The sequence below is a fragment of the Euprymna scolopes genome, chromosome 24, assembly GCF_053919585.1.
Source record: "Euprymna scolopes isolate OS-2025 chromosome 24, ASM5391958v1, whole genome shotgun sequence".
Lineage (NCBI taxonomy): Eukaryota > Metazoa > Mollusca > Cephalopoda > Sepiida > Sepiolidae > Euprymna > Euprymna scolopes.
The window spans coordinates 15,043,209-15,062,625 of NC_136505.1; the positions used below are offsets into that span (position 1 = coordinate 15,043,209).

Sequence of the window (19,417 nt, forward strand, 5' to 3'; positions counted from 1 at the left end):
TGTTGTTAGTGTTTATTTGGGTTTGAATAGGTGGGTTAGCTTAAGTCATAATATTTTTTCCTTTATATTGGTTTATGTTACTTCAGTTAACTATTTTTAAAATTATTTTTTCATATATATTGCTGTTTTTTACTTATTTATTTAATTTCTTTCTTTTATATATATAATTTGTATGGGAGGGGGTTTGTAGTAAGGCCCTGTCTGGACTGTGAGTTAGTGTATGAGCAGTGTGCAGTGGTATAATGGGTTAGGGTTGTAATGGTAAGTATTTGGTGGGAGCCGTATGTAAAGTTAAATTGCCCCATATACCCCGCAACCATCTGCCACCGCACACATGTAGTCTACAAACTAGAATGCTCTGCCTGCGGAAAATTCTATGTGGGCAGCACCACAAGAACCCTACACTTAAAAATCAAGGAACACACACAAGCACAAGCATCAACATTCCACAAACACCTCAACACCTGCAGAAACACCAATATATCTATTAAAATCGATATTTTAACCACAGAACGCAACATTGAGAATCTTCGCATAAAGGAATCATTACTAATATCCAAATTACGGCCAGAACTCAACAACAGACTGGGGCTTGAATCATCATTCATTATATAACTTTACATGCGGTTCCCACCAAAGACTTACCATTACAACCCTAACCCATTAGAACAAGTATACCACTGCACACTGCTCATACACCACTTACAGTCCAGACAGCCCCTTATAAATTATATATAAAACAAGCCCCCCCCCCTATAAATTATATATAAAACAAAAGAAATTAAATAAATAAGTAAAAGACAGCAATTTATATAAAAAAATAATAATAATAAATAGTTAACTGGAGTAACATAAACCAATATAAAGGAAAAACAAATTTTTTTTGATTTAAGCTAACCCACCTAGCATGTTTTGAATCGATCTGTCACATCCACCATTTGAAAAAGGAATTTTTTCCGAAATATATTATGGATATTGTCACAGACATAACAAGTAAGATATTTGTATTTAATACAACTGAATAAATATATGTATATATAGACATATATGTATGTACATTGATTTATAAATCGCCACTTGTTTTCGTCTGCTCTCACCAACACTGACTATATCTCATTCCTCGCATTGTGATAGCCTTCTAAATCTCTACTACATACCTATCCCACACAATGCTTCAAGCAAACTACATATCAATTATATATATATATATATATATATATATATATATATATATATATAACATAAAAAAAAATCACATTTAACCTAGGTTTAAAATAGGTCAGGGCACTCCCTACTAAAATAGTACACACAAAGGAATGGGTCAACCGGAGGTCAGCTGAGCCTTTGGCCTGTAAGTGCCTGCTCATTGGCTGATTAGGAAGGGTGCAGTAGAAACTAGAGAGCTGATTGGCTAACTAAAAATTCAATAGAAGGTGCGTGTATTATTACGACGTATCCCAGCCCTACTGGGGACGGTAGAGATGGGTGACGTAACGAAATGTATAAAAAAAATAAAGTTTCCCAGGTTCCTTGATAATGCGTTGTTATGGGAATGGGATAACCGTCTCGAAGACAACAATAAAATGAAATATACTGGACAACGAAATCACATAAGAAATAACGAGGACAAGTATCGTCGAAAAATTAAAATTTTCTTTATATAAAAAAAATAAATAAAATTCAATTCAATTCAAGAAAATTAAATATGTCTAACTGAATGAAATGATTTAATGATTCAAATTCTACCGAGAGAAAAATATATCAACAGTCAATGTTCACATAAAACAAGAAATCGTCTGCTCAATTAGATACAGGTTCTAGGGTAAGAGAGAGATGTTGAAGAAATGAAAGTTTTGGTTGAAAAACTCACTTAATGTCCTTTGAAATGTGACCTTTCTTTTGTCTCTTTCTTTTATATATATATATATATATATATTTCTTTCCTGTAAATTGTTTATGTTTGATTACGCGCGTGCAGGTTAATTTTCATATTTTTGTCCTTCGGATGATTTATGTTTCATTACGCGCGTGCGTGTTAATTGCTTCAAGTATTTGTTTCCGAAACTCATCGAAGCCCTTGATTTATAGTAAAAATTTCAGTGCTCTATGAATCCTTCTTTCGCTGGGTTCATTCTTTTGTTCAGTCAATATTCTTTGACCGCTGATCAAAACAGATCTTTACCATCGCCGCCAACATCAGCTGGTGTCGTTGATATTTACCTCCGCGGCGCTGCTACCACGTTGCCGTCGCCTTTCGTCACCCCGACCTTTGCTGACTTATGTCTTTCTTGTCGCTTTGAAGCGCGAAGCTCCACTGACTGTTGCCAACTTTTTTCAGTCCCCTCTCTCTATATATGGTCTATCTCTCTCTTTCTCCATACAGTTTATCTCTCTCTATATACGGTTTAGTTCTCTCTATCTTTTCTCTCTCCTTTCTTTCTCGTCCATGAGCTTTCTTTTCTCTTTCCTCTTCCACCCTTCGTTCACAGTATCTCTGTCTCTTTCTTCTCCTCTTGCTCGCAGGCCTCCTCCTCCCCTTTTTTCTTGTTTTATAACTTACTGTATACATATATATATATATATATATATGTAGACAACTTCATAAGGTCGCAACACTGGACATGCAGACAGTTGGTTAAACCTACAAGTCCTCGTCAGGCGATTTAAAAAAAATTTTGTTAAAGAGAACTGGTCTTCTGAGAAGACAAAATTTTTTATTTTTAAGTTGCCTGACAAGAACTTGTGGGTTTAACCAACCATCTGTCCGAAACATTAGCATGTCGTGTTGTAACCTTATAAATTTGTCTATGTTAATAAAAATATATCTTGCTCTTGTTTTATTGAGCACTTTTAATAACCTTGTTAAATTCATGAGTTTTATCTCATAAATACCTATAACTTGGTGTGTGTATATATATATATATATATATATAAATTTGCTTTTTATTGTCTTAAAATTATATTAAAAAACCCTTTTTTTCTATATATTTAAAAAGAAAATACAACTTTGTTATATATGGATTGTGGAATTGCATTCATTTGCAAAACAAAACTAATTTGCATATTCTTTTAAACATTCATTTTAATTAATTCATTATTAGTATTTTCAGTTTTCTTATGGAATGATCAATTTCCATTAATTATTACGTGTAATTATATTCATGCAGATATTCTATATGATTTATACTTGCATGATATTTGCATGAAAAGTTTAACACAAACCTTTTTCTATATATGTCAGTTTTTGATCTACTAATATGAAACTTTATATATAGGGTAATCGCACCCATTAAACCTACAGGTCCTCGTCAGGTGTCTTAAAAAATATATATATTTGAGTTTTAACCAGGGAAAATCTGTGCAAATTTAAAAAATGAAATTTGCGAAGCGAAGCTTGAACAACGGCACTACGAATATGCATGCATAACGTAATAGCTGTTGGTTCATGTTTTAATTTTTAGCCTTGCAGCAAACATGTCTTCATAGCTCAGGTATTAACGTCAAAGGAAAAAGTAAATCGTAAGCTAAACGTGTTGGTTTTGATTCTCGGTGGTGGCGCATGAGTCATTTTGTTTTTAACTTTTTAAATCATTCCTATATATAATAAAATCAGCACTAATCAAAATATCATATTTAAGCATATTTTATGACCGGGCAATGCTGGTCGACTTGCTAGTATATATATATATATATATATATATATATATATCTATTCTCTTCTTCTATTCTATTTCTATCTATCTATCTATCTATCTATATAAATAAAATGAAGTCATTTTTCCCCCTCTGAGTTTGACCTTAATAGGATTAAAACTCGAGGAATTTCATGCAAATGTAATGTGCACAAACTGCAGCACATTATCTGAGGTGTGCTATAGGCCTATTACCCTTACACTGCCTCGATAACCGTACATTCCTATATTTTTTCTGGTAAGAGTTCACCGCCAAAACCTGTAAGAATCAATGGAAGTGGTAAACTCTTTTCTCTCTATTACATTCATACTTCCCTTGCGACCACTTAAGACTGTTGCAGATACATCCACAGGGGAATTTGGGAGGAAACACCGGTTTGAGTTCTTAGTTGCTTAAAAAAAAAATGGAATGGCATTTACCGTCGGGTGAAATGCAACTTTCGATTACATCTATTACAGGGGTTACTTATACCATTTTCTTTGACTTTTTTTTCTTTTTTTTTTCTTTCATTTTTTTTTTTTTTCCTTTTTCTTGCGATTCAAAGGGTTACTTAAATGAAACGAACTAACCTTGGATTCAAGGTTTTACAACAAACTATAAGTCAACTGCGAGCGTTCTTCAAATGTTAAAACGATTACTGGATTTATATTTTTTTTTACTGTATTTTTCCTTCTATTATGTTTTCTGTGATTTTATATGTGATACTAGGGAGAGAGCTGACTTATTTTCGGATTAGTTACGCATTCATTATTGATTTCTATACATTGAATTTATGGTAGCTTCATAAGTCCAATTACTATTACGCTATCGATATGGAACCAGACGACATTCTAATTGGTAAAAAGCGACAAAGAAAACAATAACAAAAAAGAGAACAAAACAAAACACATAACAAACCGTTATACTTACACCTAACAATTATACAGTTAGAAAATACTTTTTTTGCATAAAACAGACCAACAATAACAAAAAATTATGACTAAAATCTATTAGACATTTATTCGTTATACACGGTCAGTTTTCTGGTTTTGTTTATTTCTTTTTTTTTTTTTTTTCCATTTAAACTTTTTTCCTGCTTGTTTCGTTTCTTTGATTTTATTGCAGAAAACAAAACAAACCAACAAAATAAAATAAACATAATTGCATTTTACACGGTAAGTTTTCTGGGAATTTTTTTTTTTCCATTTGTATTCATTTCAGTTCGTTTTGATTCTTTGTTTGTTTTGTTTTTTCCTGTACTCTGTGGCTGACATTGATGACTGCCGGTCTCGCCCATTCAATGCTTGACGGGAATTCATGAGAATTAGGGTAAAATTATGCAGGACTATTTTCATTTTTTTCTTTTTTTTTCACTTTTTCTTAGGCCTTAAACACCTACAAATGATTTCATAACACTCTTTCTTACCCTTTTTTTCCCCCAAGTTTTTGCCACTAATTCTTTCAATTTACGTGCATGAAACACATAAAAATAACATTATACATATTTGGGTCCTTCTGCTTACCAAGGTGGGGGGCAAGTACAGAACAAATTAAACATAAATCAAAATAAAGTCCGCTGTTTGCATTTACAGAAAATTTACTCCCATCATATATTAACTAAACCGGGGGGCATCTATAAATATAAACGCGAAAATGTGTGTGTGTGTGTGTGTGTGTGTGCTTCTTCTTGTGTATGTCCGTGAATGCTTTGGCTTGCAGTGCAAAAATAGGGCAGACTTCCTCGCACCTGTTCATTTCGCTTCATAAACCTTCATATAACGCCCTTATCAGTTCCTCTCCATCGTGGCACAGATGGTTAGGTGACTGGCTTTTTTTCCCTTTCATTTCCACCTTTGCGTCAAGGCTTCGGGGTTCAATCCAACCTTCTGACCAAAACTTTCTTTTTCTTTTACACCTATTTTTAACACACACACACTTACCTCCAAACACCCGGGCAACGCCGGGTACCCCCTCCCGCTAGTATATATATATATATATATATATATATATATATATATATATATATATTTGGTGTTTTTGTACATTGGTGATTCGCACATTTGTACATTAGTGATTTGTCTTTTGTACATTGGTGATATGCATTTATCAGACTACTGTTCTCATCTTGAGTGTGATTTTCACAACGTTTCGGTCAGTGTAACCGCCGACCTTCTTCAAGTGTATCTTGTTGAGCTTGAGAACCTGCACAAAATTTTGACTGGAACCGTTATTTAATGCATGGGGGTAGCATGCTCGTGTCTGTTAGCCATGACTGGATAGAAGTCTTTGATAATTTACAATTGTATTTTGAGTGTTGAACACATGAAATGTTTTACCAAGTACTGTACATGGCGTAGTGGATAAAGTACTCGATAAAATTTAGTTGTAAGTTACATTCTTTTAGAGGTTGAAGGTTCAGTCCTCAGTGTAGTGATCCTCAAAAATATAATTGCGAATTACTTAGAACTTCTATCCAGTCATGGCTGACACAACAAGAGCATGCTACCCCCATGGATTAAGTAAAGGTTTCCATTAGAAATTTTGATCAGATACTAGACGAACTGTAAGCACTTGTACCCTCTCGACGTTAATACCCCGACAAGCAGCTAAATCCCACCCTTTCACAGTAGAGATCCCTAGATGTAAGAGAGCCTTCTACTTCAGTAGTTTCTTCCCCAGAACTGCTAGACTTTGGAATTCCCTTTGGGTCCCTGCTTCCCCAACCGTACTGACATGCAGAAGTTCAAGTGTAACGTGAATCGACATCTTGCTGCCCAATTCCTTACATAGTACCTCTGTAGCTTATGCCCCTGATAGTAGCCCCCTACATCAAAGTGGCAATGTGCCTTGTTTGGGGTGAAAATGTAATTAAAAAAAAAAAAGGATGATTGGTAAAATTGATTGAACATGAACAAAATTATGCTGTGCAAAAGGTCGGGAGCGATTGATTCTGAAGAATTTATATTTGATTTTTATAATCATCAACAAGATGACCTGATCAATTTGGATCAATTCAAAGCTTTTGACAGGGTTGACCATAAATACTGACTGATGGCGCAATTCAAAAGAGATAACAAATCTCCTCAATCTGAAACAATCAGTACTGTATGCAGTTATATACAATGATTGACAATGGATTAAGGAAAAACAAATGGTGTTTCTCATGATCCTATCCATAGTTAGAATGCTTGTTTGGTTGACATGTCTGAGATTGCATGGAGTTGAATATTTCTCAGCAGAATCTGATGTTTTATAAGCATCAGCTCAAGATTAAAATTAGATGTGATAGAAAAAAGATTACATTCCATGGAATTCAACAAAATGTATGTATAAAGTTATGAATTTGTGTATACAAAAGGGAGTTGGATATGTGTATGTGTTACGTGCTTGAGAATGGTGGACATGCTTCTAGGTTCTTCTGAAATCCACCCCAGTTAAGAAAGTTTCTTAGCTTATTGAGTGAGTACTGTCTCTTTTTTTATTTTTTGATACAATAGATATTTTCCGAGGTGTTCTCTCTTCACTTTTATTTTTGCCTCAAATTGCATCTATATTTGAAGTACACCATAATCTCCCCAAATATATCTCTATTTCTTTTTGTTATGTTGAAATCACACTCCTATTTAGAGATTGTGTTGCTTCTGCTTGTTTTAGGTTTTAAAGTCGGAAAAGAGTAGATCTATATTTAGAAAACGGTTAGGAGAGACTTACTAATTTCACCCCCCCCCCCCGCTCCGATTTTAGATTTTTTTCTTTTTTCTTTGATTTTTATTTATTTATTTATTTTTTGTATTTTTGTTCTATTCTCCATCTTTTTTTCAAACGAAATTGTAAATATCTTTTGTAAATAAAATTGATTTTAAACCATTGGTGATATTTTAAGTTTAGAATAGTTAATAGAGTAAATGTGGTATTGTGGTGACTGCTGAAGTGAAAGTGATGGACAAAAGGTGAAAAAATATCATGATTAAATGAATGCATCTAATTAAGAGTAGGATAGACAGAGGACAATCCATGCCCCCTTCTCCTCCAACTCCTCATGTTTTTGATGACCTTGTGCCTTATTTGTAAAATGTGTTTACCTTGCTTTGAAAATAAATAATTCAATGAGTAGTATCTATTCCTGCCCAGACGATTCTAGCACAGGGGGTGGGGGTTGGGGGTTGACTTGCTGAAGGCTGAAATCTTGGATTGCAATTATGGTTCTGTTCAGTCTAACTGATCATCATCCCACACATTATCCCTTTCCCTCCTTGGAAAGAATGGAATTGGTTTATTGCCAGTTGTCTGAACTACCCCTGTCAGGGAATACTGATGGATTTGATCAGAGGAAATTTTAGACCCTTCAATAATGCACCCTACTTGGGGGAGCTAGATCCCTTCTTCTACATCAAATTGGCTTTTAACCTTGCTGAAGTGGGTAAATTACCCCTCCTCTTTCTCTCTCCTTAATCATTTTTTTTCTTTTTGTTTCCTTTTCTTTTCTTCTTTTTTCTTTTCTTCTTTTTTCTTTTCCAAGTTTCTTTTAATTGTTTCTTTTTTCTTTTCTTTCTTCCTCTTTTTATTCTTTTCATCCTTTTATCTTCCTCTTTTTCTTTTATTTGTTCCTTTCTTTTTGTTTATTGCCCTTTTTATGTACCTCTTTTCCTTTTCAGCCTTTCCTTTTTTGTGCCATTTCTTTTTCATTCTTTGTTTATAAATACAAATTAATTATATATACACACACGCACATACACACACATATAGATTCTTTGCTGTATGATGTACACACTCATCTCATTAATGTAAGAGAGGTTCTATTTTAGACATGTAAATTTATTCTTTTTTGGGCGCCTTTCCAAAATAATGTAAATATCATTCAAAAAAAAAGTTTGCATCTCACGATTCTTGTGCTTGTATCAAAATCTTTGCTTTAAAGAATTTATATCCGTCAGCATTTACCATTTTTTGTTTGTTTTACTTCTCTTGACTCCATTCCGTCCGAATATTTCTATCTCTTAGTATAATTATCTAGTTAACTCTTTTAATGGGTCAGAATATTTTATGCAAAGTAATGCAAAAAACAGACGCCTTGTAAATAGGCGTTTTTCTTATTGAGCAGCAGAAGCAGTTCACAATCTTGCACAGTTTGTGGCACTGTTTTTTTTTTTTTTAATCTCAGCGCCAAAATCAACACAATCTATGCCATTCTTCTAATGGCCTTTTCTCTGTTGATTGCGGTATGATGATAGTTCTGTGCAGTTCTAGGAGATTCATCCTCCCAGGCTTTACCTTCTTTCTTTGAGAAGAGGTTAGTTTAATGCTAATCTTCCGAGGTGCCCCTGCTGGGGAATGTCAAATGGGATTGCGGAGCCACTTTTTGCAGGTCTGAGTGTCTTTTCTCAGAGGTGCTGACCTTTTCAATCACACTTTCTAACCCTTGTGTCACATTTTCCGCTATGGAATAGAAATAAATGCTTTAATATCACTGTCAGAAATAAACAATTCAATGTGTTTGTGACAACAATTTTGATTATCAGAGATGAAGGTTTATCATATTGGAAATTGAATTTTGTAAATTGTCTATTCTTTCTTTCTATCTCCCTTTCTCTCTTAACTTTTCTTCTTCCCTTTTTTCTTAACTGTTGCCAATTTTCTGATTTTGTTAAAATAAACAGAAAGATTTTTTTCAGTTATTGCTTTCTTCATTTTAAACTCTTTCTTCCTTTTTTTTTTTTTTTTTTTTTTTACACAGTGATCACCACTTATCAAGGCCCGGAAGCCACTCAGGGATAAGGGTTATTGCAAGTACATTACGTTAGTGTGGAGATTTGATGAAGTGTTTAATTAAGGGGGCGGTTCATTAGGAATTTGTTAACATTGGACTTGAAGACATCCAAGTTGTAGTCCGGAGGGAAGCAGGCAGACGGAACAGAGTTCCACAGGCGTGCAGTTCTAAGAAAGAAACTTTGTTCATGGAATCCGCGTTTTGATTTAGGCACAGATATAGAGTGGGGGAAATTTTTCACAGTGGATTCAGCTAGACGGGTGTTTTTTGTGAAGGATTGGCGAGGGGGGACCAGAGATTGGAGTTCAGACGAGCACCTGCCATGGAAATAACGATAAAACAAGGATAGGCTCGCAACGTCTCTTCTGTGGGAGAGAGGTTGCAGGGTAGAGAAAAGGGCATCCCTCACTAAGCCACGAAGTCTATTTTGTACTCTGTCAAGGCATGATAGGCTGTTTTTAGCAGCTCCTGCCCAGATATGGCAACATTACTCCATCCTTGGGCGTACTTGGCTTTTATATAGATAGAGAATTGCATCAGTAGTGAGATATCTTCTGGAGCGGTAGAAGGATCCCACCGTCTTTCCAGCGACCTTGGCAACAGACTTGATGTACGTGTTCCATTTCAGATCAGGAGTAAAGGTCAAACCCAGAAGCTTGTCAAAACATGGGGCCTCACCCAGACGAGAGCCATCCATCACAATTGATGCCAGCTGGGGATCAGAGCGTTGATGGATAGGAGTTTGGTTTTGGATGCATTAAAGGTAACCAGCCACATCTTCCCCCATTGAACCATGCGCTCGAGATCAGAGAAGAGAGAATCAGAGAAAACTTTGTCATTTACAGCCTTTGATGTGTTGCCGTAGATGGTCGTGTCATCAGCATAGATGTCAACAAATGATTTAAGTATGTGTTTAGGGAGGTCATTGATGTAGATGAGGAAGAGAGTTGGGCCCAGGATTGACCCCTGAGGGACTCCAGCATTTATATTGCAGGCCTCCGATTTTTGTCCATCTACCACTACTCTTATGAGCCTATCGGAGAGAAATGATTTAATGATTGAGAAAACATTTCCAGTTATACCGTAGCTGTAAATCTTGTGAAGTAGACCCTTATGCCATACCTTGTCGAAGGCCTTTGATATGTCAAGAGCAATTGCCCTAGAAAGGAAGCCTTTTTCAAGAGATTCACTAATCCTGTGGGATATAACCGTCAGCACATCTGCGGTAGATCTTGCAGAGCGGAAACCATATTGTGTGTCACTAAGAAGGTTATTCCTGCTGAGGTGGTTGACTATTTCTCTATTTAATATGGATTCCAGCAACTTACTCATAACACACAGGAGACTTATAGGTCTGTACTGAGAGGGAGATGACTTATCACCTGAATTTTTGAATACAGGGCAAACTGATGAGGTCTTCCAGGGAGTCGGAAAGCACTTCTCCTTAAGGCAGCGCTTAAACAGTTTCGTAAGTATGGGAGCAAGTTCTGGTTGAAGCTTTTTTAACACTATAATATGGATGCAGTCAGGGCCAGTTGCTTTACTGGAATCTAGGTTCTTGATTAGCTTGGCGACCTCATGCACGGATATTTGTATGTTACCTAGCGTGTTCTGTGTTATAGGAGGAAATATGGGGAGTTGATGGCCTTCGTCGCATAGGGTAGAATTAGCTGCAAAGTTCTTTGCAAATAGTTTGGCCTTGTCTGACGCTGACGAGATGACCTCTGGCCCATTGATAATGGTTGGGATAGAACGCACACTTCTGTTCAGGATCCTATTTGTTATTTGCCAAAACTGGTGGGATCCAAGCCGTTGATCAGCTACCTTGGATTTAACAGACTGGGCATATAGCTCTCTTGCATTTTTTATTACTCTTTTACAGTGGTTGCTGGCAGACCTGAAAGCAGCTTTAGTCTCAGTGCATCTATTACGTTGGTAGCTATGGAAAAAGTGATTTCTGTGGGCGATAGCAGCAGCACATTCTGGGGAGAACCATGGCTGGCTGTTAGGTTTTTGTTGGAATTTTTTAGATGGTATGAATTGGTCTATGCCTACAATTAACCATTCGGTCAGATCTGATACTATAGAGGACACTTCCTTTTTAAACATGGAGTGCAGAGGTAAATCAGATATGAATGTACGGAAGCTATCCCAGTCAGCCATAGAGTATCGGTATACAGTACGGTGGAGGGGTACGTCTGGGGGCTTCTTACATTTCGTTTTTATCTTAACTGATACGACGGAGTGGTCGGAGGATCCTAGAGGAGGATGAACGGAACATGAACATAGCTCAGGGGAAGTTGAGAGAAAAAGGTCTAAGAGGCTTGCATATTGACCGGGTGTATCGGGCACACGGGTGGGTTCGCGAACAATCTGAGTGAGGTCATAAGCAATGGCAAAATCATGACAAAACCTCTCCTCATCATCTGTCTTATTTGAATGGGTCAGCCATTCCACGTTATGGACGTTGAAGTCACCACAGATGTGGATGTTAGCCGAGGGATGTGAAGACAATATGTGGTCTATTTTCTCAGATATACTCTTAAAGATAGTAACTCCACTGTTGTGGGGCCTAGAATTCATTATTTCCCCAACCAACTTCTACCAACATTAATAGTGGTCCTGGATATGATCTTAAACTATATCCAGTGGTGAGGCCCCAACTTGTGGGCTTTGGGGAGTGTGGAGCCACCCTTTAATTGCCATTGCTCCCAGGTCCACTCTGACCCGGAGTGGTAGTACCTGTTAGGGTCCCAACTATGGGTTAAATAGAAACCGACTTGAAAACAACAAATATATTCTATTAAAAATATTTTTTTTCCGAATCTTTGGATTCGGCATTAAATAACCTGAAAAGGGTTGATATGCCGTAAAACAACCAACCAACCAACATTAATAGATTCTTCTTAAAAGAAAACTATTTTCAAGTCTACACTCATTTAAACACGCATGACATAGTCTTACATTTAGAACAGTGTATGGCGCTTTCTTTGAGGTATCCCCTAAAAAATGCACACACACACACACACACACACACACACACACACACACACACACACACACACACACATATTATATATACATCTATCTATCTATCTATCTCTCTCTCTCTCTCTCTCTCTCTTTATATATATATATATATATATATATATATATATATATAGTTGATAATTATATTTTAAAAACAATACATATGCTGCTCCCCATTTAGGGGGTACGAAATTGGTCAAAGGGAAAATTATTCTGAACTCGCATTAGGTAAACATGCACTTTCGTATAAATAATTGAATTCATTCAAAAAGTATCGCAATCAAAATCAAATAAACAAACATCTACATAAAACATGATACATCCAACAGTCGTGTGAGATAGCCTGGCTTCTTATCATGGGGTCCTGATTTTGATCTCACTAGATTCGGCCATTCTGATGAGTCGTAGACGACGAAACATGTCAGCAGAGGATTATATATTAAAAACATATATATATATATATATACACACATAAATAAATAAGTAGTAAGATTGTACACTTAGAAAACAAAATAGGTTTAAGACTCTTAAAATCCATACTAGAATTGTTCGAACTGACAACTTGGCATAGTGGGTAAAGTACTTGGTAAAATTCAGTTGTAAAGGTTGAAAGTTCAATCCTCAGTGTGGGCAACAGTCAAAATACGAAAAGATTGGAGGTTGCATTGACCAAAACGTTGTGAAAATAAGATGAGGACAGTAGTTCGAAGAATCTAAATAATACAAATAAGCAGTCCTCATCTCAAAAATTCAGAAGAAAAATTTTGTTTTGCTTCTTTCTTTAATTGATTGAACATATAAATTTGTTGAATTTTCAAAGTTATACCCATTTTCCATTTTTTTTTCCTCTGATTTTCCCTTGTCTTTTTTTACTATATTTTTCAGTCTTTCTTTTTCCCTTTTCTTTTCCTTACTGTGATCTTCAGTTTCTCCCTTGAAAGTATGATGTGATAGCTTTTAGATTTGTGACATATTGGTTTGGCCCAAAAGTTTGTTCATTTGATTTTTTTTGTCAACACTCGACTTCCAGCAATTTAATCAGTAACTACAGTGCACTTGTTGGATACTTGACATGTTAATATAGTTTGATACGAATTTAGTTTTTGTTTGTGTTTAGGATCATCATGAAAATATAAACCTTATCAACAAAAGAAGGTCCAGATTTGTTATTAGTGATGGGACGATTTCAATATTTTTCCCTGATTCTGATACAATTCCCGATTCTGTACTAAATTCCAGATTCCAATACAATTACCAGTTCCGATTCTTTATATATCTCTAAATATTTAACCCCTTATGACCTGGTGGAACTAATTTTTTCAATCGTAAATAAATGAATATAATGGCATAAATTAAGTGGGAATTGATTCAAACACGCCTTGTACATATTAGTTCAGTATCTGGGTAGATTCCAGATATTTCCAGATTGCAGCTACCCATTGCTTACATTTAGTATGCTGCTATCTAAAATTAACAATAAATATTTTTTAATCATCTACATCATAATTCAGGTCATAAAGGGTATACTATAAAATTGTTCTTTTTGCCTGATTACAGTTTTTTTTAATTTTTTATTTAGAGTTGGATATTCTTCCATAATAGAAATCGAAAAGGCATCAAATGGCAGTTGTGTGCGTACTTCAATGTGAAGCCACTGGAAGATTGTCTATAGTTTTTCGTGGTTAAACGATATTTTTTCCAGAAATTGATTCCTATTTCAATCACATAAATTCTTTCAAGTTGAGAATAAACTGTTAAAGTTGTGTTTGTATTTCTCCTATGAAGTTTGTTTATTCTCCTAGGCTGAAGCACTCTTCTTTTCTTTCCTTCTCTCTCAGTCCCAACTGATCGCAAACTCGCATATGAAGAACGAAACAATGAACAAACATAAAAGTCTCATAATTTAACACCCTTTTCCAACGTAAAACTCCATCTCTGCTCTTTCTCGGCTATCTCAAACTCTTTTTCTCACAACGTATCCCTTGAATCGACCATGTGTCACCTCATAGGCAAATTACTGGCACCTACGTTACTATTTAAAAAAAAGTCCATCTACAAAATGATGTTTCTCTTTTTTCCTGCTTCCCTCCCTGATCCCGTCACCTGACAGGCAAACCAGAGGCATGGTTGCCTGCATGAATAATACCTGCTACTAGCAGGACCTGTGGAAATTCCACAGCGGACTCTTTCATATGTAATATATTGATGTTGGCATTGTGTAGATGTTCAGCGTAAATGGAGACGCCCTGATATTATTGTAGCTCTTTTGTTAAAACAGTATTTATCTAAGCTAGCAGGGATGCCTGGCTTAACCCGGTCGTAAGATATGCTTAAATATGATATTTTAATTTACGCAGATTTCATATATATTAATTATAGAGTCAATTTTCTATTGATTTTTATATATTATAAACAAATATATCCATATGACTTGGTGCATCAGCTTGAATCAAAACTGAAACCAAAACTTAAGAAAAAAATAATGTATATAAACTAGAATTCCTTCAGCTACAATCGAAACTGAAACCAAAACTTAAGAAGAATTCTTTGTAAAATTATTTATACAAGAAATGGAAGGTCATAATAATTAAATGACAGTCACTCAGAAAAAAAGATGTAAGTGTGATACACAAAATAACACACACGCTATCGCTTTAATAGATATAGATACATTACAACCACGATCACTGGAAAGTCTTTTTAATTCTTCCTCTTCAAATAGATCAAAATTGAAAAGCTTGATGACTGATAAATCTAGGAATGGATTATGAATCCAATCAAATTCTTCAATGCTGATTGAGTGAAAATATTGTTCAATTTTATTTTCTAAACATGTCAAATATTCATTAATATGTAAAACATTTAGATTCCAGAAATTTGGCATTTTTGAATTGAGCGATGCCACCATGATTAAGAAATTAAATGTCTTTATTAAACAAAATAAAATAAAATGGCTTCTAGCTATTGTATATTTGTAGCACACAAGTAATCATTATGAAGCATACTAATGTGCCACGGCACAGTGGTTGGGAACCATTGGTCTATAGATGAAAAGATCATTGGAGGAAATACATGAAATTTCACCTGTAAAATTCTTTCAACATATCATTAGCTTTGTGTTTCAAATAAAAAGGTTTTACTAATGAGTCACTACCTATCAAGGCCAGAAGCCACTCGAGGATAAGGGTTAATGAAATGGATCATTCCCACTGGATTGTTAGTTGAATGATGAAGAATATTATGAGAAGATTCGACAAAGAATTAATAGAATAGATAGCCATGTTGTTGTCTGCAGGGAAGGAGTTATGTTAAAGAAGAGTTCTTGCTGAAAATGCTTTACAAGGATGAACCAAAGATCGAAGCTCAATCAAGCATCTTCTATTGAAATAATGGCGGATAATAGAAAGACTACCAATGTCTTTTCTGTGAGAAGGAAACTGTACAGAAGAGAAGAGATCATTCCCACTAGATTGCTAAGTTGATTTTGTATTCTGTCAAGGAAGGAAAGAGTGTCCTGAGCATTACCTTCTGACTCTTCTATAAGTAGAGGAGTGCATCAGGAGTAAAGATAGACTTTTTGGCATTGTAACCTTCAATACTGCCGAGACTAAACTCGTCTCCTTTAATAACTACAAGAAACCTTCTCAATCACCAAAAGCTACGGCTAATGATACATTACCTGAAAGTTCTTTGTTCAAACTCCTCAGCTTAACATTTACAGGGAACAGAAGTTGGACAGATACATCAAGGGCATTGCCGGGACTGTTCTGCTACAAGGAAGGTGGGCTCTCTCTACCATGCTAGAAAGTTCCTTATGCCTGAGAATATCCTGTAATTTTACAAGGCCACCATTCGCCGATGTATAAAGTATTGCTGCCACATTTGGGCTGGTGCATCTGCTACTAGTCTGTAACTCTTAGACAGAGTTCAAAAGAGAGTCGCTAACCTAATAGGTCCCAAACTGTAACCTAGGCTTCAACCTCTGTCCCATCAAAATGTTGCCTTCCTCTGTATTTTAAAAGCCGTAAATATCGCCGACAAACCCGACAAGCAGCAAAATCCCATCCCTACACAGTAGAGATCTTCGGATGCCAGAGAACTTTCTACTCTAATAGTTTTTTCTCTAGAACTGCTAGACTTTGGAATTCCCTTCTGGGTTCCTGCTTTTCTATATTTTTGAGATGAGGATTGATTATTTGTATTATTTGAATTCTTCGGACTACTGTTCTCATCTTGAATGTTATTTTCACAACGTGTTTGCAAGAACCCATGGCATAATGGATAAAGTACTTGATAAAATTGAGTTATAAGTTACACTCTTTTGGAGGTTGAGGGTTCAATCCTCAGTGTAGGTAACACTCAGAATACAATTGTAAATTACTTAGGATTTCTATCGAGTCATGGCTGACAGAACGAGAACATACTACACGGATTAAATAAAGTGTTCCATTTGAAATTCTGTGCAGATTCCTAAGTTTAATAGAAAGATTCCTGAGTTTGATAAAAAGATTCCAGAGTTTGACAAAATATACCTGAAGAAGATCTGATGAAATGTGAAAATAACACTCAAGATAAGAATAGTAATCCCTGGGATAAAAAAATATACAGACTTTTTCACATTTTAATAACTCTTCATTGCTATTATATTTGTTTAATTTTGAAAATAATTGTTATTATTTAGGAGCTGCGATGTTTGCCACCACCACGGGTTTGTATGCAGTGCCAGCGACCATGTCACCAGAGCAATTATGATGACCAGGGAAACACTCATTTGATCTCAGCGGCCAAAGAGGGACATGTGGAGGTGTGCAAGCTTCTCCTTGAGGTTGGTGTTTGCTTGGAACAGACGAATAAGCTCAAAGATCAAACAGCTTTACTTCTGGCGGCTGAGCTGAAGCAAACTGAGGTCTGCCTCTTACTTCTTGAATTTGGTGCTTGTGTCCAAGTTTCGGACAATATTGGAATGACGCCACTTTATGCAGCTATCAAGTGCAACGATGCTGCAGTAGTTCAAAAACTTATTGAAAACGGTTGCAGTGTAGACATTGGAAGTCAGGATCATCCACCGATCTTCCTGGCTGCGAGGCTTGGCCAATTTGACATTGTACAAGTAAGTATAGTTCATCCTTGCAATACTTTCACAAAAAACGCTCGTCTAGCTGCAACCACTATAAACGATTTGCCCCACTCTGTATCTGTGCCTAAATCTAAACGCAGATTCCACAAACAAAGCTTCTTTCCCAGAACTGCCCACCTGTGGAACACTGTTCTGCTGGCCTGCTTCCCGGTTGAATATAACATGATAGCCTTCAAATCCAATATAAACAAGTTCTTGTTGAGGCATGCCTATAAATAATTAAATACTGCCAAATTTACACCATTAACAATTACTAAACATTACTTACATTCATTAATCTTATCCTCGAGTGGTTTTTGAGCCTTGATAAGTGTTGACTCCCAAGTAAAAAAAAGAAAAGAAGTATATTCTTTTGTATCAAAGTTGATTTGTGGCACAAGAAATGCAGGGGCACCCTTTTTGGATGTAATGAATATGAGTTCTTCTTCCTTACAAGTATATGATTGGCTGATTAAGCCATACATACTAACTGGTAGAGTCACTTGGGGGAAGACATCGAAAGGTATGCCACAAGCCTCACACTAGGAATACCAGTTTCGCAATTCATTAGATTATTACACAAAACATCTAGCAAGGCTCACTCATTTCGACATGACATGTAAGTATGTAAGAATGTTTTCACCTGAAATGCGCTGGATTAAAAAATCCCCAATCTACACATGCACCAGAGAAACTTCTATTTTAATTATGCAAACAATTACATAAACTGTACTGAAAGTGTTTCTCTGTTCATTAGTCTTTAATGGAACGATAACCAGACATCACAAAAAAAAAATGATATGCTATTTTCATGATACCCAATGCAAAAATTCTTCTGTGATTCTTTTAGTATTTACCATGACCCTTCATGTATATTCCATTTTTAATGAATTATTTATATTTTTTCTTTTTAAATGTTTCTTGTGACATAGCTCGTATCATATGATTTCCAGTCGCTCTTAGATACAAAAGGTGCACAGATCATGCAACGGAGAGTGCATATTTCATTAAGATAACCACGTGTGTATCCTCTCAACATTAAAATTCATAATCATCAACTCTTTGCCTTTTCTTCGAGTCACACATAAAAAAAGACTATCTAAGGAAGACTTGTTGCGAAAACCTTGACGTTGAAATAATTTGAATTACTTTTTCTTAAACATGCTAATAAATGTTATTTTATCCCAGTACATCGATCTCGAGTTCTTTATTTAATTAACGCCTATTATTGTAAATACATCTTGTACTTGTTCTACTACTTAATAAAATAGTTGTCTACATTTTCCCAGTTTATCATTCTTTTTTGTGCAATCATTCAAACACTACCATGTTTGAATATATGGTTACATGGCAATTTTAGTCATTTAGAACTGCTTTAAAGCTTCATCGCTCACTCATTTTTCGACCAAATTCACCTTCTAAGCTATATTGTGAAACAAAATTTTCAATTTTTGTTCTGTAAAACAAAAGTTATGATGAATTTTCTGGTGTTCAAAATCTTAAAAATATGCATATGTGTTTGTGGGGGCAAAAAAATAAGGCTGAAATTAAACAAAGAACAAGTGAATTTATGAAAGCCTAGAAAAATCATGGATTACAATAGAAAAATGCGAGCATGAAAAGTAATATGGTTAAGCTTAAACCTGGAAAAGTAAAGGACTAGTTGTTAAAATTGGAAAAGAAAAGGACAAGATATTCTAATAAAAAATATAATAAATTTATAACTTAAAATATTGCAGCATTAAGAATTTAAAAAAAAATTCAATTTATAATATTATATAATCAATTCTTAATGCTGCAGTATTTTAAATTATAAATTTATTATATTTTTT

General features: G+C 35.3%; 1 protein-coding gene across 4 annotated transcripts in view; it reads left to right on the forward strand.

The window, feature by feature from the left end:
* LOC145246601 (uncharacterized) overlaps positions 1–19,417 on the forward strand; it is a 172,671-nt gene that overhangs the window by 110,325 nt on the left and 42,929 nt on the right. For 3 of the 4 annotated variants that reach the window (XM_080108261.1, XM_080108260.1, XM_080108263.1), the window contains exon 3: positions 17,151–17,579. In XM_080108261.1, coding sequence (XP_079964387.1) covers positions 17,151–17,579 — 429 coding nt within the window. Of the gene's footprint in view, positions 1–4,797; positions 4,848–17,150; positions 17,580–19,417 lie in introns of all 4 variants that reach the window. The other variant, XM_080108262.1, reaches the window with a different exon arrangement.